Consider the following 25,738-nt stretch of genomic DNA (forward strand, 5'->3'; position numbering starts at 1 on the left):
CTTGGTGTGATTACACACACATCTATACTAATATTATCAACGCGACAGCAATTCTGTCTGTCTGTTGCGCTGGCAAATCAATGAACCAAATTTGATTTGGTATACATTTATGCCCAACATCTAACTACCAACCTTAGACGCGAGCGAATCCACGGCCGACAACTAGTTAGCCATAATTAACCAATTCGACTAGTTACGACTAGAACTTGTGTAATCATTAACACTGATATCATTATGATATCTAAATGATCTTATCATTAATGGAATATTATGACATACTATAGATTACTTGTTTTTTTAATTAATAGTAGGAAGGCGACTTGATATTTATCTAATATAAATATACATACTTCTGAATACAAAAAAAAATATAATGCCGTATTATAGCATATTAAGTTTTTTTAATTCTATCAATATAGCATGTATTGTTTGTAAAATGTAAGAACTGAGTAAATAGGAGCAGCCTGTATATCCCACGGCTGGGCTAAGGCATCGTCTCCTTTTATTCCTATAGATAATATGGTAGGAACTGTAGATACACGAGTGGCAGTCTTTTAGCTATCACGTTCAAGCTTCCTTACGATGAGTTAGTTTATAAGCAAAATTGAAGCAATTGATAATTTGCGGGTTTGAACCCGCAATGAGCGGTTAAAATTCGAGTGTTCTAACCACTTACCTATCAGACAATATTTATTCCTAACCGAATAAATAGTAAATTACAGTTATTATGAAGTCAAAAAATTACAAAAAGTGAATCTGAGGACCGCAGCGAAAAGTAATTTTAAACTTTATCTTAATGGCATAAGGCACGATTTTCATTGGCAACATAAAAAATATCGTCTTAAGATAGTTTTGATCTATCTGAGCTGAGACAACTTCGCAATACATTGCATAAACGATCGCAAGTAATCTATGAATAAACATATCTGTATTATTTTACATGACATCACTTATAAGGAGCTAGGATTGTATACAGGATGATTTAAAATTTGTTATTATTAAAAAAATCAAACTTACGGTATACGAGTAAACTTTGATAGTTTTATTTTAAAATCTAAATATATCTCTGCCAAAATATTAGGAAAAAAATATTATTCACGTTACTAAATGAAACCACAGCACTAAAATGGAATGAGGGCTAGCGAACGATGTGTTGAAAATAAATAAAAAGGCTATAAATTAAAAAAAAGCGTACTAAATGTCATTCCTATTAAATAAAAATGTCTTATGTATACTATATAAGACTTTTTATTTTAATACTTTAAGAAATCGAATCTGAGATCAAAGCGATATCTTAGAGACACGATCTAATACGTAAAACAAAAACGACAAAAAAGGTTTAATAGTTTTATCAATTTTGAAATTAGAATCCCAATTCCTGTTTAAGTTCCGGTTTATTGCGAAAACGTGCTTCGAGTTCGGTTACCGTCTATGAAGTGGTAACGGTAACAAAGGTTTTCCTGCTCGTGTTTAGTGTCCGGAAGGAGCGAAAAGTTTTACTTTATAAATTATTATATAGTACAATGTTCCACCTAGTAGGAGGTTCAGTAAACTTCTTACTTGGATGGGGCATGAGATCTATGATAATATAGGTACATATATCGCTCGTGAAATTACAACAATACATAAAACTACTTGACTAATATAAGAAGTAAGTAACTACATTAAATAGATTATTTATTAGAACAAATTATAAAAAAAAGTTTCTATACATAAGAAGAAAAATAAACCACTGCTATCAATAAATGAAAAGAATTAGCATTTATATGGTAACATGAATTTAGTTAAGTGCTTGCAACAATGCAGAAATTATAATATCCTACGACACTAAGCATTAAGGAATTATTCATAGTGCGACGCTTGAAGCATCACAATTATTTTCGAGTTGCTGTTAGCCAAGAAGTCCAAGGTCGCAAACTTGGAGCTTTACCAGGCCACTTGGAATTGCTAAGCGTGGAGGATAAGTACCTAATAAAAGCCATTTAAATTTCAATAATAAAGGTATTTTGATGCGAAGAAAATAATAAATCATATTCAAGAAAGAAATGTTATCTGAAATCGCTAGTCAATACCTTCAAGCAAGTTGAAAGTAACACACGTCATTGATATAGGAGGCGATAAACCTATGGAGTACAGAGAAAAAGTACGAGAAACACTGGTGAGAGTGACATGACACGAACTACTACAAAATCTAAATATTATTAATACAAATTGCCTCATAAAATAACTTTTAAATCGTCAAGCCACAGTGTTGAATTAAATGTAAAGCTACTGTCGTTTCGGAAAGTAGATTCTACCGAAAAGATCCAGCAGTTACCCTTTTCAACCAATAAAATTTATAAATCAACAAATACTAAGTCCACCTGCAGTAATCCTGTACTGGATAATATGCTCCTTTTTACAAAGTTTTACATAAGAATATTGTAAACAAATCATTTACTTCAACGAAAAAATATGCAGATCGATAAATTTCCAAATTAAATCTGACATTTCGGACACGTTTATTGCATCTTGTTTAAATTTCTTTTGAATGCATCCCACATCTATCAACCTTTAAACGGCCACCCGTCAAGTCATATTCGACCTTGCAGAAAGATATATCACATCCTGATAACACACTGTATAAAGCCTTATATGGACCCGAGTAAGTGTGCCAGACTCTCAGCCCACGCGCTCTTTCAATACCATATTAATAGATCATTATTTTTTATCGTTCACCGCCAACTGACTGCTTTCTGTAGGTTACTTGGTAATTGCGAAAAGGAACCGTGCAATATGTACTGAATTTTAATTGGTTTTACTTTTAGACGTTCGTTCGTTTAAGGGCAAGTTGAGTCAATGGTAGCCAGATATGTCCATGCGGCTCTAAGGTTGGTCAAGCTGATACTGGTTATAAAGCTCATTATTATTTATTTATTTATTAAACTCGAAATTTAAACTGATTTACAACTGGTCCAAGGATTATGAGAAATTACGATTATATGATAAACGATAATTTTTCCTACGAAACCTGTCTGAAATATCGATAACGTTTACCGATTTAAGGAAATGGCTAAAGTACTATTGCATAATTTATAGAAATGATTAAAACAATAACCGATGTCACTAAAGCAGTAAGCCAAATCAAGAACCTTTATCATTTTTTAATTTAACGTAGCGAAATTTAAGTGAACGCGCGTAAGTATTATCTCAATTTGAGAGATTGACAGTTCGGAAACGTGATATTGCTCGCGATCCTCAATTTGTCCGCGATGTGTTATGACGATAGTTAAGGTTGTGCCATTAAATGTCAGTCGTACGTCTTCCTGGTACACACCTGTCTTTTCTCATAAAAGCTCATTGTAACTATGCATGCATGCATGTGCATTCAGATCTAGACAACTTAATACCATGTTTCTTGGTTCTCGAGCCGATTTCCTTATTATAAATTCTACAGACATCCAATTGAATCGCACCGGAACAATACCGTGATTAGAAAGAGACGGAACAACATTACGTAATACAAAGAAACGAGAGGGAAAGTGAACTTTTAGTTCTTAGTCTGATATATGACATTTATATAAGAGGCTTGACATATTTGGTAATCAGTCACGGAGTGCGCAAAAAAGGATTGTACTTAATGAAACAAAGAGTAGATTGTCTGATTTATCAAAACAAGAAGAGACAAAACGAATCAAATCAGAATACTTAGTACATTAACAAATATCAGTGCAATAAAACAACATGGCAGATACCAGAGGACCTACAGACATTAACATGGCAATCTTGATTTCGTTTGTGTCTACAAAATATATGTATTTGATAAATTGAGTCGTTAATTGTTTAACAATTGATGTATTGAATTTAATAATAACACGAAAGCCAAGTTCAAAATCTCCTTAGCAAATCTATATTCATTTAAATTATCTAAACCTAACACAAACAATAATCTTTAAATTTAAACATGTTCAAAATCACACACTGCAATAGACTATACTTCATAGACAACGAATATTAGTATTTTAGTATATTCTGCAAGTGCTAAATTAAACAAAAAAACAAAAGCTGTAACTGTATCAAAGCCGTGACGAATTGCAAAAAAGTATAGTTCACCACACCCCAGACACAAGTCTTGCAAAGGTCAGAATATCAAGGTCGAAACGTGTACGTAACTAACTGCGTACAAACACGGTGTTTTCGTCACTTCATTTGATATTAATGTAAGTCATGTATGTCATGGTGACATAAAAGGCTACTATAAAACATACGACCTATTTTTTATGAACAGGTAAATCTGTACAAATAATGATATCATTGAAAATATTAGATGTAAATGAAACAAAACTGCCAAGGACATTATTATCTAGCGCGACCTATAGTATAGCATAAATCGCTACGACTAACTGTGTTGAAATCATTGCATTCATTTAACAGTTTAGTACTGTGATCAGAATAAGAAGACTGGATTTTGAAATAACAACGTCAGATCGATGTTGCGAAATTCTAAATAATCATAAAAAAATAACTCAAATTTGAGCAACCACACTGCTTATATACGGGATACTGACTAATGAGCAATCCATTACCAATTTAAATAATACACGACAGTAAAACGTTACGAAACAAGTGTTTAAGAGTAAGTAATGTTTCTTTGAGCGGACGAGATAAAACACGAATTAGTGAAATGTAAGAAAACGAAAGTAATCATCATCTTAAAGTATTTAATTATACTTCAGTTTCAACGATTTAATTCTACTCGAAATAAGGAAAAATATTATGTAAGTTTCGGAATTTTGTAGTTTCATTACGAACATTTCAACACTATCTTTATTTATATAATTACGTATATTAATATATATTTTTATCAGTATTACATCTTTGGAATCTCGAAATAGACTGAAGTCTATCTGAGTGAATAAATTTTGTCTGAGAACGAATTCAGAAAACACGAATACTTTGCCGTATAGTGAACCTTTTTAGAAATAATATGTACCTACCGCGTATCCTTCAAAGCTATGTTTAAAATTAAACATAGCTGAAGTTTATAATTTAATAGTTACCCTTAAATCTCTACTGAGATCTGTTTGATTTAGAATGTTGTATAGATTCCTGATAAGATTTAAAATATCATATTATAAAGTACGCGATATTCATAAATATTTAATACAGTCGTCTAAATTAAAAATACCTGTCTATTATTATTTTCTTCAAATGTTTTTACTCCTCAAACTGAATAAGGTTTAGGTATAATATAAAGGGTGGTTACTGATAAACACGGCAAATGATCAGTTGTAAATAATTTAAAGGAAAGTGCGCAACTATCTACTCATTTGAGATATATGTGGATAGTGTATGCTACTTAATCAATAATGTTGTTAAATTTATTCCTATTTTCCAGATGTTTAATTTAATGAAAATCCATCTAAAAACAGAAGCTAATAAATAATTAAAATGAAGTGTTTTATGGTGAAATAATCACTGACCTGGAAATGCAGGATTATGGTCCATATGAGCCCCAGTGTCAGTTTCGGGTTCCCGTCCACGATGTCCTCCGCTCTGATGTTGACGAGCTTGATCTTCTTGTACCTGAGGAAGTCCAACGCCATTTGGACGTTCTGCAGCATGTGGAAGCGCATACGACCTCGCTCACGCGGCTGGAAAGGGAAATCAGAACATTTAGAATTTATCGATTTTAATGATTGAATTAATAAAATATACTTGGTTCAAGTAGATTTTTGGAAACGGATAGTAAATAACAGGTTCCTATAACTAAAGATTAGTCTTATGATACTTAAAAAAAGCCGAAGGATTCAACGAGCAGTTATTAGCGATTAAAAATGTAGCCACAAAACTTTTGTTACTTAATCAAATAAACGATATAATACTTTTAATTACATAATCGATTACCATTATATGCGTTTCAAAATAAGTTTAGTAAAAATATTGTTGATATTATTTAAGTGGACGTATTACTACACAGACTAGACATCTATTTAAATTTTAATATATAACTAGACGGATGAGCCGATGTGCTATCTGATGCTAAGTCACCACAACCATTCTACATCGCCAATCCACCATCGGAATACAACAATACTAAGTACTGATTGGCATTCGTAGATGTGATTAGTGGGCATTCCTACCAAGACAGGCCTGCACAAAACCTAGCAAAAAGTAAAAACTATAAATACATATATGTACCTATACGATAAATGTCACGGGTTCAAGGATGACTCCATATGATTTAACATACAGTCATTAATGTTTACGTTTACGTTTCGTATTGTATTTCCGTTGCAATTAAATCAAACTGTTATTGCCAATTCGAAAAAAATATAAAATACCTACTAAACTGAGGCCGTAACTATTATAATATTAGAAGAATTTTTTCATAGTTTACGATGTAATACGATAATAACAGGCTTGGACTCAATGTAGAACCGCATTTGTTTAAAATAAGTGACATGTTATTGACCCAGAGCTGAGCTAAGGCCTCATTCTCCTTGATTGAGGAGGATTAAGTCTTATATGATGTCTCCATAGCTGAATACATATCTGGTAGATTTTATCCGACCAATGCCGACTACCTTATGTTACTCCCCTTTACGACAGATCACGAGATGAATCATTAACACAAATTAAGCCAATGATAATTTGGCTACGCTTGTCTGGATTTGAATCCATGGGTCTTCGGTTAAGTATCAAATATTTCAACTACTAGGCTACTTTGTCTGTTTTGTATCGTGTTATATTTGTATAGTTATGTACTTCGGCTTGGACATTAGCGTCTTTAATGATAGCAATCTAGAAATAATCGGTTTCAATAAACGCTACAATCAATCACATTAGCTTAGAACGTGTACTAAGTACTAAGATTATTTATGCTCCACTAGCAATCGATGTTCTGTGTAATTGTATTGCACACATAACTACATTACACTTTATTTGAGTGAGAATATATCTCCCTAATAAACATATAACGCGTATTCATTTCATGATTTAATTTTAATTTAAATATATTAAAACAATTCAGTTACCCGAATATAATATATTAAATCTAGAGAATTTGATTTCTTTTTTTTTAAACGATTTTATTTGTAATTATTATCAATGGTGTAAAACAAAACATTTAATTGTGCTCTACTGAAGCTTCATGTCGATATCGAAGTCGATTAAATATAATTATATACTACACAAAACTGTATATAGGTGTATGTATAAATGATACCATCTCTATACCTTTTATAGAAAATACAAAAGTTGTTAAAAATGTGTAAAGAGAATTTACTAAAATTTACTTACGCTAGATTAATAAAAAAAAAAAAAGTTATAAATTATTTCATTGTTCCATTTTTAAATATAAAAACATGAGTAATCACTTTATACATATAATAGACATCTTCAATAACGACTCTTTAATTCAAACTTAATTACGTACGATAACCAAAATAAATATCACCTAAATAGTATAATAAATGATATGTTTATACGACTATTCTTCTATGTACTGTTCAACATTGCAAAGAAAGAAAGAAATATGACGTATTGCACACGTGATGAGATGATGTACTTATTTATGTCTGCACGTTTAAAAGTTCATGATTTGCGCGTTTGGACAATGTATGAAAGTCTGTACGTAATGCCAAGTTTCATTGTTTGACACACGTACGTCTATAAATGCGTGCTAGGATACATTTGAATACAGAATAAAACATATCTAAATAACTTAGATAAACATTTTTAATTATATCTGGTTTTTAAATCTATCAAATTTTAGATGATATAAAAAGAAACTTCTACTGCTACAATATTCCTTGTAGATAGATATTTCATGCTTGGCATGTTCAAAGATATACCTCTTACCTAACTCAAAATCCGAAATAAAAGGCAACCTATAATCCACGGGACAGCGTCTTGTCTTGGTTTCATTTTTTTTATGATATCGATAGGCGGACGAGCAAATGGGCCTTCGGAACTAAGATGTTACCCTTGTGCCTGTAGTTACACACTCACTCACCCTTCAAACCGGAACGCAATAATACTGAGTACTGCTGTTTGGCGGTAGAACATCTGTTGAGTGGGTGGTACCTACCCAGACGGGCTTGCACAAAGCTCTACCACGAAGTAATTCATTCATTAAAACAAGACAGTTCTGTACTTTCGAAATTTTCTTAACCGCATCCATAATTTTTTCCTTAAGTATTTTGTCATATGATGTGATATTAACTACACTTTCGTGTTTAACTCTGATGTTTTCAATTCGACATATAACGTTAATATCATTAATGTCCTTAGCCTACATTAACCCCGATACATCTGCGGAAGGGTGATAGCCGTATCGCTTCCACGGCACACCTGCTTTAATATATTACGTTCGCTATTTACTATGTTGTTAACTTAACCAGCTGTTACTCGATTAGATACTATCGGGAATTCGATAATGAATTTTAAAAGGTCAATATGTTCAGTACTGGTAAGGTAAGAATTATTACCAGGTCATTAAAGTTTTCAATGTTCAGAACAGAATTAAGTATACTTTAATAATTTTATGAGTTTGGGATCAAAAACACTTCCATTTACTGAAACGTTTCCTAGTCAGCCGAATTAAAAGACACGACTTTTTTTCCGAAATAGAGTTTCTTAAAATGGCGTGATGAATTGAAAAATACGAAACTTGAAACTCAACAGTAATGTAGTAGAAACAACAAGTGTATTATTATTTTAGGATTACCATAACTTATTGACTCGTGTAAAATATTTTATCGAGTAAACAAACGCAAAAACTACAACGTTATTGAACATATTAATGAGAGAAGAAAAAACTTGTATACACCAAGGATAATATACTATTTTTCCGGAGTCGTTATGAATTCAATGTTTTTTAGTTGAATATTGGACTTTATAAGTACGGCTGTTGTTTGGTAATTCAAAAAATGCTAGACAAATAGAAAAAATCATCACTGAAATCTATCTATCAGATTAGTAAAAATGTATACTTACGAGGTGTTCGCCAGATAGCACCTCCAGCAGTGAGATGAGATTGAGGCCATCTCGCAGGTCTTCGAACAGATCATTCACGTGACGGTTCACCTGTAAATACCAATAATTTAAAATTTTGCAATATAAGGCTGTATGAAATTCAAAACCTAATAAAATATTTAAATCCAGATATGAGTTTTTTATTTTTTATTTTGACAGATATATAAAATTTCTTATTCTTTGCGAATCAATCCCTTGAGTCATTATTTCTCATTAAATAATTTCCATCAATTAACAAAAAGGGCGACAACGTTTTAAAAACAGGTTCCTCTACATTACTACGACTACATATATTTGGCCAATCAAGAAAACTACTTTACTCATTCTTACTAATTCTCAGTTGCTTGGTTAAGTCACATTTGTGGATTGAAATAAAACTAGTTTTTTAACGGATTTAATCGCGTATATTAATTATTTTATTTTAACATCCCGACGTTTCGAGCACTGCAGTGTTCGTGGTCACGGGCAGACACGGGATGTTAAAATAAAATAATTAATATACGCGATTAAATCCGTTAAAAAACTAGTTTTATTTCAATGTGTAATAATCGCGAAAATCTAAGACCACATTTGAGGATGTAACTTTGTATAGAATTTCAGATCGAATTATCCACTTCCTCGACATAATTTTTTATTTAATTGTATTGACATGTTCTCAGCATAAAAAAATAAAACTTAATTTATTTTCAAATTAAAAGAATAATTTAAGCTACAAAACACAACGCTCATGCATCAAACGGTATAAAATGAAGAATCACAAAAACAAAACAAGTGAAGTTCAATTATAAATAAGGTATATGACAATTCAGGAACGTCGAGCTGTTTAAATAATTTTGAATTAGTCCAAAGCAATACAACACACCGAATGATATAAAAACCAACGTTGATATCACGTGACTAAAAACAACAACAAAAAAAAAAAAAACGAAAGAAGACATTTTAACAGTTAACAAAATGTAATACCGAATAAGGAACACCAAGCATCTTTTGTTGATGCAAAATTATCTTAAATATATTTAGCAATTTACTTTCAATTATCGATAACGATAATCATAGTCTTATAACAGAAGACATACAGTTATTTCGAATCTATCAGCAATTTGCAAATAATGATATCTATGTAATAATATCACAACAAAAAATAGTGACAATACACAATTTATAAACTAAAATAAAAAAGTAGCCTTAGATGAAGACAATAGTTATTTTTTTAGATAAAAATCATGCTCACGTTAATATAAAAATAGCATAACTAAAAAATATTATTAAAATAAATATAATGCAGCAAGAACAAATCTAAAACATAAAACAGGCGTGTTCGACTCCAAAAAAAAGCATGTAACTTACGACAATCCAGTTACTTTGTACGCCAAAAAGAAAGTCAAAGAAAACGAAGTACATGAATCATATTTGAATTTTTTTTAAGGAGTCTTGATCATCTACAAAAAAACAACATCGAAACATTCTCAATCACAACTTACTTGTTGGGGCGGACAACATGGTTGATTATTGACAATCTCACACACGTGTAGACGTGTGTATGTCTGTCCGAGCAGCGTGAAATATGCAAAAACCTGGATAAGATATGCAAATGAATCTAATACGGATACCAAAGATTTGTTGTATTTGTTGAAACTTTAACTAAGTTTTAGAATTAGGGTCTGTCTTTGGTAAATCTTTTACTAAGTTTTAAGGTACAATATTTTCAAACAAATATTCGTAATAAAATATGTTCTATTATTACATCGAGCTAAATACAATAACTAGATGATGTAATGGAAGCAAACATATGACTAACTAAGTCTAATATTTGCATATCCGTAATAAATATATTATACGTAAACGTACTAACGATACTATTCAATTATAAGGACAAATAAATACCATTATGACAAATTATAAACACGATAATCCAAAATAAACTGAAAAAGAAATTAACCATGCTACATAAATAAATATAAATGATGATGTAAGCGTCAACTGATCAGCGTAACGATAGATCATCAAATATGACATCACTGTGAAATACCAAAATGTTTTAAGAAGAAAATAAAAAACAAATTAAATAACAAATATATCATATAAAATAAAATAACATAAAAACAATTGAATCAGAAGGAGACAATGATGAGGAAATAGCTACAAATGATGGCTAACTACAAACTGAAAATGTTGAAACTAACAAGTGTATGTACACACCTTCAGATACTTCCAATGCTGCTCCCAGTCCAAATGAAGAGCGATGAGAAATCAAACAAATGGAAATTTTTCTTTACATTAATTAAACTAAATACATTGCTTATTTGCTTAGATAGAACACACATATTTGCTTATGGTTTTGCGGTAGATTAATGCTAATAGTACACGTGTTTTGTTCGAACACTTTTAAGTAAGATCTCCTTGCACTTTCTCATCTCATTAAAAACTGTTTTTGTTGAGTTGGTAATAATCACCATCTCGTTATTGCTTCCCTGGATAATATTATTTCCTAGAACGGTATTTTTTTTTTTCATAAAACCATCATCAGACTATCGCATTAATATTACAAAATAGAAAGACATTAGATAATTATGTCTAAGCCATAAAAAAAATATTGAACGGAAGTATAAGTTGATGCTTTTAATTTTAGAGAACTCTCGCAGTGTACACAATTATACGCATTAACAAGCAGACGACTTGACGACGACTACGACTATTTATTATATACAAAATATGATACATTTAATTGGAAAATCAATTAATCTATTCAAACCGAATTAGATGATTACATTTGCATCGGTCTCGTAATGAGCTTTTTGATTAAGATTTTACATAAAGGACTTCATACATTGCTTTATCTAAGAACAATATATCTTTTAAACTTTATTTCCGACTACATAAGACCTAAAATTGTAAGATATCTTGACGTCGTTCAGTTTATCTAACGGTCGAGAAACAGGATTACCGCGCAGGAATGTCCATGACTCATTGTATATGATTAATAACTGCCATTAGTACAGCATACACCAAATTATTTTATTGGATTTAAGTACTTACGGTGTACATCTTAAGGGTGAAATTGAAATACTTTTTTCAAGTTTTGATCACCGTACAAATCTCATCAGACATGCTCTCAGATAACATAACATTAAACTGATGATTAATTTCTCTCTTTGAGTTATATCATGATGCCTTAAGAGGGCGATAATTTTTATTTGCTTGCATAGGACTAGTGATGCATTTAGAGTTTAACCAAATTATATTTATTTACGATTCATAGTGAAGATTATTCATATAACTGATCCTTTCACGTGAGTCCACTACTGTCAAGCATCTACTCCTACTATTCTTCAGAGTAATTCATTACATTAAAGGTTGTTAAAGATACATTAAACAACTACTCGTTTTCGCATTCTTGCGAAAAACGAAAGCGTAAAATGAAAGAAAACAAAAGAAAGATAGAGAGGGGAATAAACTATGTATATCAGTAAGAAATTTCGAATTTATGACGTTATCGAACATAAAAACTGGTACTGCATAGTCTAAAAATTTGTAACATTTGTAAGATCGGATCGGATTTAAAGATGTTTTTTTTATCGTGTAGTAACAAAGCATTGCAATATAAGGATATTTTTTCAAACGTGGGCCAGTATTTAGCCAATAGTCCGTGGGCGAACACTATCGTTGCATTGTGATCTTCTACCAGATATGGTGTTGAAACGTCGCACGTGGTCTATCACAAATTAAAATAACACCCACTTTATTACGTCATTGGTGAGTTTAGTGGCATTTGATGTCAATTGTTTCTACAATAACTATAGCAATTAACCGAACACTTTTTATCTATGAATAGTTTAATTTGGTATATTTTGGATACTTTTAGAAGGTCAGGTGAAATATGCCAACGATTATTATTGTAATATTTCTCAAGTACACGAATAAACAACGTAAGCATACTGCGCTTGTTATCTGTCATTTTACTTACAATACCAAACGCATCCGATTACAAAAATACCTTAAAGCTTTCAACCTACATACTTCTCTCGAGAGAAATCTGATTTATAACAGATGACCAATAAGTCCTATAATCCTCTCCGACATTAATTCAAACCGTCTTGTCATATGCATTTCCCAACTCACAACGAAAGGCACGTTGAGTATTATCTCCATGAGTAAGCCGGGTCATGTAACCAAAACATCCTGAGATGCCTGCAACGTGCGTCATCAAAAGCCTTCGTCATCCTTTGTGTGGGTCTTAAGCAAGATGTTGATACACGATACTGTAAGAATGGGAATTCGATTGGTCTTATTTGCATACTTGCATTTTCAATGGTCTAGTCATGATTGTTACCTAATTGACAATTATTTTAAAGCACAAATTTTGACACCAAATACAACTAAAATCTAACAATTGTTTTTGTTTAATTATTGTAAAATGTCATAAATGGAAGCTGTAGTTTTTAATTATGGAAGGTTTTTTTTTCAGTGTATAATTCTTGGGCTGATTAGGGTTAATATAAAAAAATGTATTAAATCAATCGAATGAAGAAATCTTAAAGCAGCAAAACAACATACTTTTAACATTACCCATTGGCCATTAAAGAAAATCACACATCCCGTAACGGACATTCGTCATCCTTACTTTCACAGGATAAAGAAACCTTTGTCTGAATCATTTATAAACAAAATCTTTGTTATTAACGCACATGTTGATAATACAGTTGCTTTAACTCTAAAGGATGTGAAATATGAACCAATTGAAAATAACAGTTTTGATACGAATTTTAAGAAACCAGATTTGAATGTTGTTAATCGTGATATGTCACTTGCGTAGAACAAATTGCATTTATTCTGATTAGTAAATTTTGTTATTCGCAGCTGATATCTGTACTGACTAGGTACCACCAAGTGATCTTTATGCAAGCCTGTCTGGTTATGTACTACCCACTTATCAAATATTTTACCGCAAAGTAGCACTACATAATAGAGCATTTGGTATCGTTGTGTAGCTGGCACAAGGCACTTTTCATTTTAATTCCCAAGGTTGGTGATGTTTGACAATGCAATTGATGGTTTAAATGTCTTACAGATCCAATGTCAATAGGTGTTCACTTACTAAAACATGGTCTTTTCAGTCGACCGTCTTTCCATTTCACAGAAAGAAAGAACAAAAGAAATGGACCGTTAAAACTGAAAACCTACATACTGGAAATTTTCGGACTTGACGTTTAAAGGTATCCGGTATTAATGTTTACAGTGGAAAGAGGAATCACATTTGTAATGTACCGTAACAGAGCGACCAACAAAGCATTATAAATCAAATATATTTACAAATATTGGACAAAGGAATCCATTATTTACTCGAATCAGCTTTTGTCCATTCCACCTTGAGACTTTGGTTCCTTTGTAAGACATTGATTGAAATGCAATTTAACAAAAGATAAAAATAATTTTATAGCATTACAGTAGCCCGCTTTTACGATCCACAAGTAAATACAGTTTTATGTCATTAAATCGCTCGAGTGTTTTATTTTTCACGATATCTTATGATTAAGAATCATTTAGAGGCCAGTTGAAGAAATTACATTCAAAAAACGTATTTAAATACTTCTTTCTAAATATATTTAGAAACTACTAGTTTTCTGGGGAGGGGCAGGTGCTAGGTATCCTCTGTTGCCCTGACAACGTGTACGCAAAATTTCACGCTGATCCGTCGAGTAATTTAGACGTGAAAGCGTAACAAACAAACTCACTTTCGCATATACATATAATATCTGTAAGGATGTTCTTGTCTCATCAATATTCTATGCTCACGAGTCAATTCACGATCGTCATGACACTAATAAATTTTGTTTGACAGTAATGTCAACCCTGTCAATCTATCGCACACGATTCTATTACAAAACAGGGGAAATGTTGGGGAATTCTATAGACGTCAATGATGATTCGATTCATACGAGGTTTAATGATGTCATTGAATGCCAACCAAGGAATCATTGAGTTCCCAACCAAGGACATCACTTAAATCTTGCATTTCAAATTATTGATTTATAAATTATTTTAGTTGAGTCTGGTAAAAGTGATATGGTTGGTTTTGATTGATCGACTATAGACCAGATTTTATTTATACTTGTATCACAAACATTTTGATCTAGCTAAGTCATAAGGTTGTAAACTTCAAAGGGATTCAAACCTCGGGTCGGTGCGGTGCGGTGGTGAAAATTGATAGAAGAAAAATATAATTACTTTGCTTCTATTATAGACCTACTATTTAAGAACTAGTATCACATGTTGTATTTATATATTATATTTTGATGTACATATGTAGGTGGACGGGCCAATGGATGACCTGATGGTAAGACGCCCACAGACATAGGCGCTGTAAGAAATATTAAGCATTCCTTACATCGCCAATGTGCTACCAACTGTGGGAATTAAGATGTTATGTCCCTCCTGTGGCTCACTCACCCTTTAAAATAGAAATATCTGATAAGCCAGTAGTAGCTACCTAGAGAGGCTTGCACAAAGGCACCAAGATTTTTGTCAAACACATATAACCTTTTTTGTTGACGAAATTCGTTTTTTTTTTGGTATATATATTACGATCGTAATGATAAAGTTATAATTCTCACAATTTTATAATATATCGTATTTATATACATATTAATGATAAGATAAACGAGTAACAAATACAAGATATCGATTATAAATGAACACTGCTACGATAAAGGCGAATGGTAAGTACATTACAACTTAGTTGGTTAAGTAGCCATCTTGATCATGTCGTTACCGATGAGATGATATCATGGCGCCAGACCAATATGAGAACGTTTGAATATTTGCGTTCATATGTTTATGTAAATAATTTATGGGCCAACGGCTAAACAGAACTTTCCCTTGTACTTTAAAGAAATTCTTGATGTTTCGCTGAATCATTTTCGGATGATAAAATCGCCTGAATGGTAATTGAAAAAATATTTTTCAATGTTTGTTTTTTTACTGTAGTCAGTGTTATATTTTATGAAATTATTATCTCCAATACAATATACAACAATATGATAATATGTCCATACTACATACCATCTATGAAGTTTTCAATCTAATCAAATTTCTCTTTTAGATAACGTTTCTGATATCGAGTTGGTGATTGGTCAATAGATTTTTTTTTATTAATTCAAATATCGAATGAGAGAATATAAGGACTCTTTTTGAAACCATAAGCAAATTATGATATTATTCAAGATTAGAAACATACGTAGAAAATGTTACCTTTTTAAGATGTTTGTTGACCCATTTCGTGAACGTCTTCTTCTGTATCGCGTCCCGCTCATCTGGAAATATAAAGAAGTTATATTAAAAACATAAATTTACAATGAAAAGTAACTACATTTTATTTATATCAATAATGTCCTTTTATAAAAAGACATCCAAATGACTAAACTAGCTACCCGTCCGGACTTCCAATGGGTTGATACAAAGTTACCTTTCACATTTACCCGCTTTAAAATGCAATTTCCAAAAACACTTCTATATACAAATATACACCTATAGTATACACTTCGATCGATACATATATTTTTGATTAATGACACAAAAAGACCTTCATAAAACGACACAAAGTTTTGTTGAAGGCATACAAACGTTCTACAATCAGTGAATATACGTATATCCTTCGTATTATACCACCAAATGTAAAAGAGCCGCATATGTAAAGTTCAAACTCTTATGCCAATAAACGTCATAATAAATCTATAACGTTACCAAATTGCGAAGTCTCACAAGGTGAATGAACCAGGGCAAATAGACAGCAGACCGATCTAGCGTATTTATAGGCAACTATTTCGGAGCTAAGGTCGTTGCCAAATTATTTGTAGATCGGAAGTATGGGGAACTTATCGGGGAAATGAATCTTTATCTAACGGACTGACAATTTGCGTTGGTAATCGAAAACTAGGTCGTAAACAAATATTTCGTAATGACTCAATGAGTGCTATTTGTCTTTTATCTTTGTAAATATTTGCCTAAGTTCTATGTTATGCAAAGAAATATCATTAAAATTTATTGAAACATCGTTAGTTTTGATGCAAGAATTCGGCTTTGTTCCATTTCAATCATTACCATTCTGTCTGTCTATGTGTACTTCTAGTAATCTTTAGTATATTTACTAATATCTACAATCTTTACTAATAATATTCAGTAACATTTGTTTCTTCAGTTAAAATCGATAACCTTATCAACCTTTAGTTGACATCTTCATTCAGCTAAGCCTTCAGCTAATTTAGTCTTGAATATGGGGGTGAAATTTTAGATTAAATTTTTCATTTGTCATTTGACAAACAAATTTAATATTGGATTACTTAGAGAATTAAATATAACTCAATGATTGATTCTATAATATATTAAGTGTTTAGTAAAGATAATTATTATTAGGATAAATATCACACACATACACAATATTTATATGTTCGTAAATCTCCTAATTCTCTCATGCTAACCGCGTTCATTATGTCAAGGGAAGGGAAGAATTGCGTTTATAATATCTTATGTTATCACATAAAACCTAGATAATTTAAATATCCTTTACATACGCGTAAAAATTTGATATGTTGTATATACCCTATACCTGATTTCGTGGGGTTAAAACCTATAATACACACACATGTGACACTAAATGAATTCCTCAATTCACTTAGCATTTTGCTAATAATTACTATTTTAAATGGTATTGCTTATCCGCTTAAGTAAACATAATTGTAAATATTTAACCAGACGTAGTCTCTAAATATCATAGCTACAAAACATTAGTCATTTTAATCATAGCGACATAATTAAACTAATATTCAATTAATATTTGCTTGTGTTTTAGAACAGAGACAATAAAATCGAGTGTATTTAAGTCACGTCAGCTATTACGCTCCGTGCTGTCACGATCAACACGAAAACGACTTTAACAATTGTGAATAGTAATATGTAATAATAATAAGTGCCCCACCGATCTATTGGTTATTTTATAAGGCTGCAGATTTTGATGCTATAGGTCCCAGTCCCAGGTCGGGTCAAAAAAACTAAAATTAATATGTTTTCTGCTTAGGAATTCTTAGTAGTAAACCAGAGTTTGATAGATGCGTCGTCTGAGGAAAGCACGTACGTGTTGGTCATGCACTCGAACTCTTTCCGGTCGTAAAGATTAGACTTCTTTGCTAACGCACATACTTGTGCACTGTGTTCTGTGCGGACACTTAAAAAAAAACGATTCTACCGGCAAATGGCACTAATTTGCATTGCTATATTCCGATGAAAACGGTGAGTGAGCCAGTGTAGTACTAACACTAAGACAAAATAAACTTATGTAGATTTCTACAGACAATTGTGATTACGTACAATCAGATAGACTATTGGGCCGTCTGCCTTTTAAATAAAAAAAAAAAAAAACAAAAAAGAATCAAAATATTAGCTGTCTACCGACCCGTACATTTTGAGTTACATACATAAACTCGAACGCATCATGAGACAATTGTTTTTCTCACCATTCTCCAATTACGTATAAGTGCTTCAGTGATGCAACGAAAGTTGTGTAACATTTTAAGTATTCAATAATGGACCTACTTTCGAGGATACATCTAGAATACTTTTAAAATTATTCTTGATATATTATCAAAAAACAAACGAGATACACACATATATAAGTATATTTATTTGATAAAAAGCACACCAGTAGATATGTCATATTTGCTTATTTGGTCTTTTAAATGTATAAAAATTATATAAATGCGAAAGAAACAAGGCACAGGCCTGTCTATATACCTCGAATCGAATCCTAAATACCTGGAATCGAATTTGATGGCATTTGGTATGAAGCAGGCTTGAACAAACATAGACTTTTTTATACCTACAACCCGACGAAACAACAACACGAAGGCGAAGTTCACCGCGGACAAAAACTAACATAGTATATAACTATGTAATCAATACTAATATTATAATGCTGTAGAGTTTGTTTGAACGTGGTTATCCCAGCAGCAGCAGTAGCCCGTATATTATTAGGGATGTATATGAGTATAACAACTTTGTAACTTAGCACGTGAACCTAAGGAGCGGATCTGTGACCATAAATATTAAATAATCCGGAATAGTAAAGGCAAGTACACAAAGTAAGAAAAACGCCGCGACACGAGCTACGACAATGGCAGAAGCGTTTAGGTGGGAAATTCGTTAATGAAATGACATGAATATGCCTTTAATTCTGTGTGAAACATTCTTGTTTAACCCATATTTAACACGGGTTAAGTAAGCCTATAAATGTCCTACTGTTGGGCTATGGCCGGCTTTCGTTTGAGGAGAAGGATTGGAGCTTATTCCACTACGCTACTATAATGCGGATTGATGAATACATATGTGGTTGAATTAGGAAATCGTTGATATTAGACACATACAGGTGTACACCGCTGAACACGATATGATTTATAAACACAAATTAAGCACGTAAAATTCAGTGAAATTCAAAAACGAAAGTCGAGATACCAGAGCCGTTGCGTCTATGATTTTCCAATCAGGTATCATCAGACAACACCAAAAAAATAACTCTAAACAATAAATTCTACACAATATTAAACTTTAAAGTTTTATATGAACTTGTGCCAGCAAATAAAATCTCGTTCTTCCATATACACCGAAAGTTATGACCGCATTACTGAGACTGGTAATATTTGGCACGATAAATCAAGTAGTGAGACCGCTTCCTTAACCGACACTCTTGTAAGGGGTTCCTTTAATGGGATGTTTAAAAGTAGCAGCGGGTAATGCACTTAAATACGTACACTTGCAGTTGATTGTACAGTACGTTGCGAAAATTTTAGTACAAAAAATATAATACTGTTAAATATAAAATATAATTTGCAAAACTGTTTTTTTAGTAGTAACAAAAGTAACAAACAAATGAATGAACGAATCAAGAAACAAATTTAAGGTGAATCAAGGTTTCCTAAAAGTTTCCAAGTCTATAACGGTGCGACACAGACAAAAAAATATTTTAAACACAAGTTACTCTGCATTTCATTTAACACATTTTTCTTTCCATTCTTTATATAATATATATTACATAATATTATAAATGCGAAAGTAGCTCTGTGTGTCTGTCTATCCGTTTAGCTTTCATGGCTAACCCATTAAACCGAATTGATGACGAAGCAAGATTGAACTCCAAGGAATAACATAGGGTACTTTTTATAATATTTATTTTAATTAAGAAATATTATCTATTAAAAATTTTAGGTGTTCCAATTTAGCTGTACTTCAAATTATATATATGATCGTTAAAATCGCAACCGATTACCAGTATACAAAACCAGTTCTCCTTTCAACCTAATTTCTCACCAATTCATACATTTCCTAACCGTATAGTTACGTATGTTTTGACAAAAGGACGTTACAAAAGGCTGACAGTACTATGGATATTGCCATCCAAATCCTAATCAACAACCTAGTTTCTGCACTAACTGTACACATCGGCAAGTGCATAGTCACTTACAGAGTGCAATGCACGGCTCAATTGACATGCTGATTGAATCGATCACGCTTCACCAGTTCACACGATAACATACGTGTTATTGAGACGTAGTTTAAAAAACTCAAAAAATTAAACGTCCCATTAAGAACAGACCTGTGTTTTGCCTAATTTCCATAATTGGCGTTAACATTATTAATACAATCAATTAAGTACAATTTTTGATTGAACCGAGATGGCGCAATGGTTAGAAAGCGTGCATCTTAACCGATGTTTGCGGGTTCAAACTCGGGCAAGCATCACTATATTTTATTTATTTTATTTATTTATCCTTTATTGCACCCAAACTTAAAACTAAAAATTACATTATTTTCATGTATTTAATTAGTGTTTATAATTCATCTCGTGCGCGGCGGTGAAGATCGAACATCGCGAGGAAACCTGCATGTGTATAATTGCAACCAAATTCTGCCACATGGGTATCGACCAACCCGCATTTAAAAACTGAATGCGAATATTTCAACAATAATGTTGTAGAAATTTCAGGAACATTGTGCCCGAGCCAATTGGGTCACTAGAGTGTGGAAAATATTTATCTTGTTGAGAATATTCGCAATGGAAAATGAATATTACACGAGAAAATTATATTTCTCATTGCTTGGTAAGCATTTGATCAATTACTGACATGCATCTCACAAGGCTTATATATATGATCTTCAGATTTTCCAGTAAAACCTAAGATTTACCGACATGAGTTGGTAAATGTAAGTATTTATTATAAAGGGACGACTTTTTCTGACTTTTACCATTCCAACCTAACCTAACCTAACATGTAAATCCTAAGATTTACCAAGTGAATGATGGTAAAAGTTTGAATCCCAAAGTTTTTGGACATTTACCATTCATAATAGGTAAATCTTAGATTTTACTGGAAAATCTTAAGATTTACCGTAGCTCGAGCTTTTACAGTAACATATATATTCATTCAATGTACAAGTTCCTAAAAACTACATCTTTAATAGAACATATCAGACCATTAAATTACTTTTGTTCTTATTCATTCATTCATTCGATTTTCGAGTCAAGCGATTTATTCGCAAGTATAAAAAAAATATTAAACCGTGCATTTAAAAGATCAAACATACAAAGAGGAATAAAAACTTTTTGTGTTTATGATAAGTAAACACTGTCATAAAAAAGCCGTTTTTTTTCGCATTAAAATTTTACAAACATTTCAGACTTTAAATGCGGCACTGATCAAACCATAAAGACTAAAGAAATTGTATTAATGTATTCATACATGGACATTAATTTCTTTACTAATTGGATAAGTGCTGTGAACGTATGTGTGTCTCCCAAACAATTTTTATACAATAAATCTGACTAAAACTCAATTATATGTGCTAATAACGACTAAATAAGAATAACGAATATTACTTATTGTTGGCCCGCCATTATTTGCACTCACAACACCTCAGTTCACAGTCCTCTGTCTCGTCCATTTCCAGAATTATACGTCTTATGACAAATATTATCATTCATACTCATTATTGCCTGATTAAAATAAATACAGTAAACATATATTTAAAAAACACACAAATTTTACTTAAATAAAAATGTAATTAACAAACCGGTACTTAAATGTCCTCAAAAATTTTTAACAGTCCCCTGTTACAATTTGAAAATTGCCCTAAAAGCACACTTTAAATTGGAGCAGTTGTTTATAAATATAAATCGATCCAAATCGATGCTATAAAAACGTGGATGATTATATTTCATCTAAAAACATACCTAGGACATAATTCGGAGTATCTCATAACACACAAACGAATTGTTTACAAATCTTTTCTCTACCATCTTCTTGAAATGTCTATGATGATATATTATTTAAAAAATTAAACCTATCAGATAACAGGGATATAGAAAGGACTTGTATATAGCAATTGTGTACAAAAGGTATACAATCTTCGAGGTAATTTGCAACATCGTTTTCCGACATGACATCCTACCCTATCTGCGCTCTCTGTCCACCTACACTGATTGAGATGAATGGATTCATTACGAAGTCATTGTATTAATATTGCGTACCAGTTTTATTCAATTTCGATCATTTTACAATAAATACTCTTTGTTAATCTAAGATTTGACTTCGAAATTTGAAAACATTTAAAACGAAGCAATTGTCAAATATGTATTCTTAGGTGAATAGAATCTTTTGAAAATGCGATACTTTAAAATTGACGTATCGTCTTTAATAATTAAAAATGTTTATATGAAGATCAAAACATACTTATCTGTTGTCATTGTGTGCAAAATTGAATAAAAAATTCAGTTCGCAGTTTTATCTTGTAACAAAATATTAAGAAAATAATCTCTATGCCAAAAATCTCATATTTACGCCTTATCGTCCACGTACATTAAAAACATTAATGTTTCATCTCGTTGCGTTAAAAAAAATACATTATTTATATACCGAATGGACTGACAGTGCCTAATATGAATAAATAATGCAACAATTCGTTAAATCTTAATTCAACTCGCTTTTACAACCAAATTAAACTTAAGAGCTTTTTTTAAATAGTAGAGAGGAATAAAAAAATGCATTTACCATAGTCTACCGGAACAGCAATACTTAGTTACGTAGCGTCAGTAAATATAACTACAAGCACAAGGGACATAACTCATTTGTGTTATGAGGAATAATCAATATTTATAAATTAGGAACCAATATCTTAGGGCAATGGTGATCAGTTACCATCAGGTGGCCTATTAGACAGTAAATTTACTTTAATTATACAAAACAATTCTGAATACATTAAATAAAATTATGCACAAAAATTTAATTCATTTGTAAAGCCGTGCTAAATGATTTCGATAAAGATCTCACCTACAACTTCCCGGTCGCTACCCACTCTCATTAAGATGAATGGATCATTCAACGCGTGCACTTGATAGGTTCACACTTGATTGAAGACGCACCTTTTAATGAATGGAATTGCGCATGTAACGAACATCGTTCTGATTTATGTTAATAGATGGCACTGCTTTTGATATTTAAATTATATCACCGTTAAATTATATTATAAGCTGATAATATATACGTAAAAGAGGGGAAGTACCGTATTTCCATTTTTGTATTTCACGATGATGCTTAGTAGTTTAAACGTAAAGGGGTAACAAACAAACACACTTTTGGTGGTAGGACTTTGTGCAAGCCCGTTTTGGTAGGTACCAGCCACTCATCAGATATTCTACCGCCAAACAGCAGTACTCAATATTGTTGTGTTCCAATTTGAAGGGCGAGTGAGCCAGTGTAACTACAGAGGGATATAACATCTTAGCTCCCAAGGTTGGTGGCGCATTGGCGATGTACGGAATGGTTAATATTTCTTACAGCGCCATTGTCTATGGCTGGTGTTGACCACTCGGTCCATCAACCTTTATAATAAAACAAACTCACATTCGTATTCATAATATTATAAATGATGTGTTTGTGTAAGTAATGATATACGTATTTGTGAGTGCATACAAGTCTTATAACAAATATTTTTATTTATTGGTCACGTTCAAGATAAATATTCTAAATTCAAAGTGTGATGCCAGAGCCGGCTAGTGAGTCTAAGTACCTCTACCACTAATCTCCTAGAAAAATGTCCATCACGCTTTAATGCACCGCGTTAACAGCATTAAGACGCCAAAAAACGTGATTGGAATTATTCTAATGATTGCAGACAATGACCTACTTGCGAAAAAGATTATTTAAACATTGTTTTAACAACAATATACCATGGATTAAATATAGCCCGTATATGAGGCAGCATAAGGGTCTAAGTTCCTTGAACGAATTATTTTAATCTTTGTATAAATTGCTACACGTTTGATCTTTATCAGCATTAGCTAAGTATGCAAATAACGTGCAAATCATAGTCTTAAGTACGTACATATATGTATAATACCTTATACGGTATACACGAGAATAATATATATATATATACACTTGTTTTTCAAGCAATGAAAGCCTTTAGGTATTTAATCACCCAGGACCTTTGATGGATTTTAAGCTGGGTTATTTCGGGTTAGGAACCTCATAACATAACATAACCCTGGTTGAGAAAGCCAGTTCAGTTTGTTTAAGTGGGTAGGAACCCACTAAAACAAACAGTGATGGCCTTCCTCGTCATGGATGGGGAAAGGCTCCTCCGTGGTTATCAGACCTGATTACTTTAGGTCCGATCGCGTCGACTACACTAGATATTAAAACGTCATCAACGAATGGTATTGTTGTATTGTGATATGATTGTTGATAGAACTATTGTAATTACAAACCTAAGAAACATTATAACTTATCCCACGGTCAGCAGCACATTAAGGAATGCAAGCATTTGTATATATATAACGAACAATATTGACATTTAAAAAATAGACAACACTCTTTATTGAAGTGGGCGCTCACAACGTCATATAACATATTGACGTATTAAATTAAATATAAAGCTAAGCCAAGCCGATTTCCTATGTAGATTCTACTTAGATAAACCGGCAATCAATGAATATATACTGTTTTCATTTCCTCCATTTTCAATACCAACATTTATTTTTATGATAATCTACTTCTATACTTAATATTTATATTATAAATATGAAAGTAACTCTGTCTGTCTGTCGCTCTTTCACCGATGACCCGAATTGGACGAAATTTGGTGTGAAGCAAACTTGAACTCCAAGGATGGACATAGGCTACTCCTTTTGCCTTACATATGACAATCAACCCCTAAAACGCGAGCGAAGCTGCGGGCGACAACTAGTTTAATAACTTGAAATTGAACAAAATACATATATGTATGTAATAAACAACTTGAACCTGCGACTTTACCCGCGCGAATATTTATTAAACTACATTTAATAAACAATTAAGTTCTCCCAATTTTTTTTAATCGATATTAAAACTTACATTAATAAACAAAATCTGGTCGTTTAATTTATAGACATATAGCAAAGGTACAGTATATATGTGTTTGTGACATTATTATGTATCTACGAAGATATCGTAACTGTATTAAAAGACTGATATTTTTATATAACTTGCCCTTTTTTACTAACAGCAGGTAGGTATGGCATAAGCGACTAGTAAGAATTTCTTATCTACATGGAAGGAATACTTTTAATGGCAACAGTACCTATCTATGCTAATAGTAAGCCGCTAAATGTATCCCAAGATAACGACACGATAATACCGAC

The 25,738-nt window shown here is 32.0% G+C and overlaps 1 protein-coding gene across 6 annotated transcripts in view; it reads right to left on the minus strand.

Moving 5' to 3' along the window:
- The window catches only part of LOC125073351 (dystonin), a 168,658-nt gene that overhangs the window by 126,018 nt on the left and 16,902 nt on the right, over positions 1-25,738 (minus strand). For 5 of the 6 annotated variants that reach the window (XM_047684150.1, XM_047684148.1, XM_047684147.1 and 2 more), the window contains exons 3-5: positions 16,267-16,328; positions 8,980-9,069; positions 5,463-5,633 (exon numbers count right to left, since the gene is read on the minus strand). In XM_047684150.1, coding sequence (XP_047540106.1) covers positions 5,463-5,633; positions 8,980-9,069; positions 16,267-16,328 — 323 coding nt within the window. Of the gene's footprint in view, positions 1-5,462; positions 5,634-8,979; positions 9,070-10,499; positions 10,593-16,266; positions 16,329-25,738 lie in introns of all 6 variants that reach the window. The other variant, XM_047684149.1, reaches the window with a different exon arrangement.

The sequence above is a fragment of the Vanessa atalanta genome, chromosome 24 (genome assembly GCF_905147765.1).
Source record: "Vanessa atalanta chromosome 24, ilVanAtal1.2, whole genome shotgun sequence".
Taxonomy (NCBI): Eukaryota; Metazoa; Arthropoda; class Insecta; order Lepidoptera; family Nymphalidae; genus Vanessa; species Vanessa atalanta.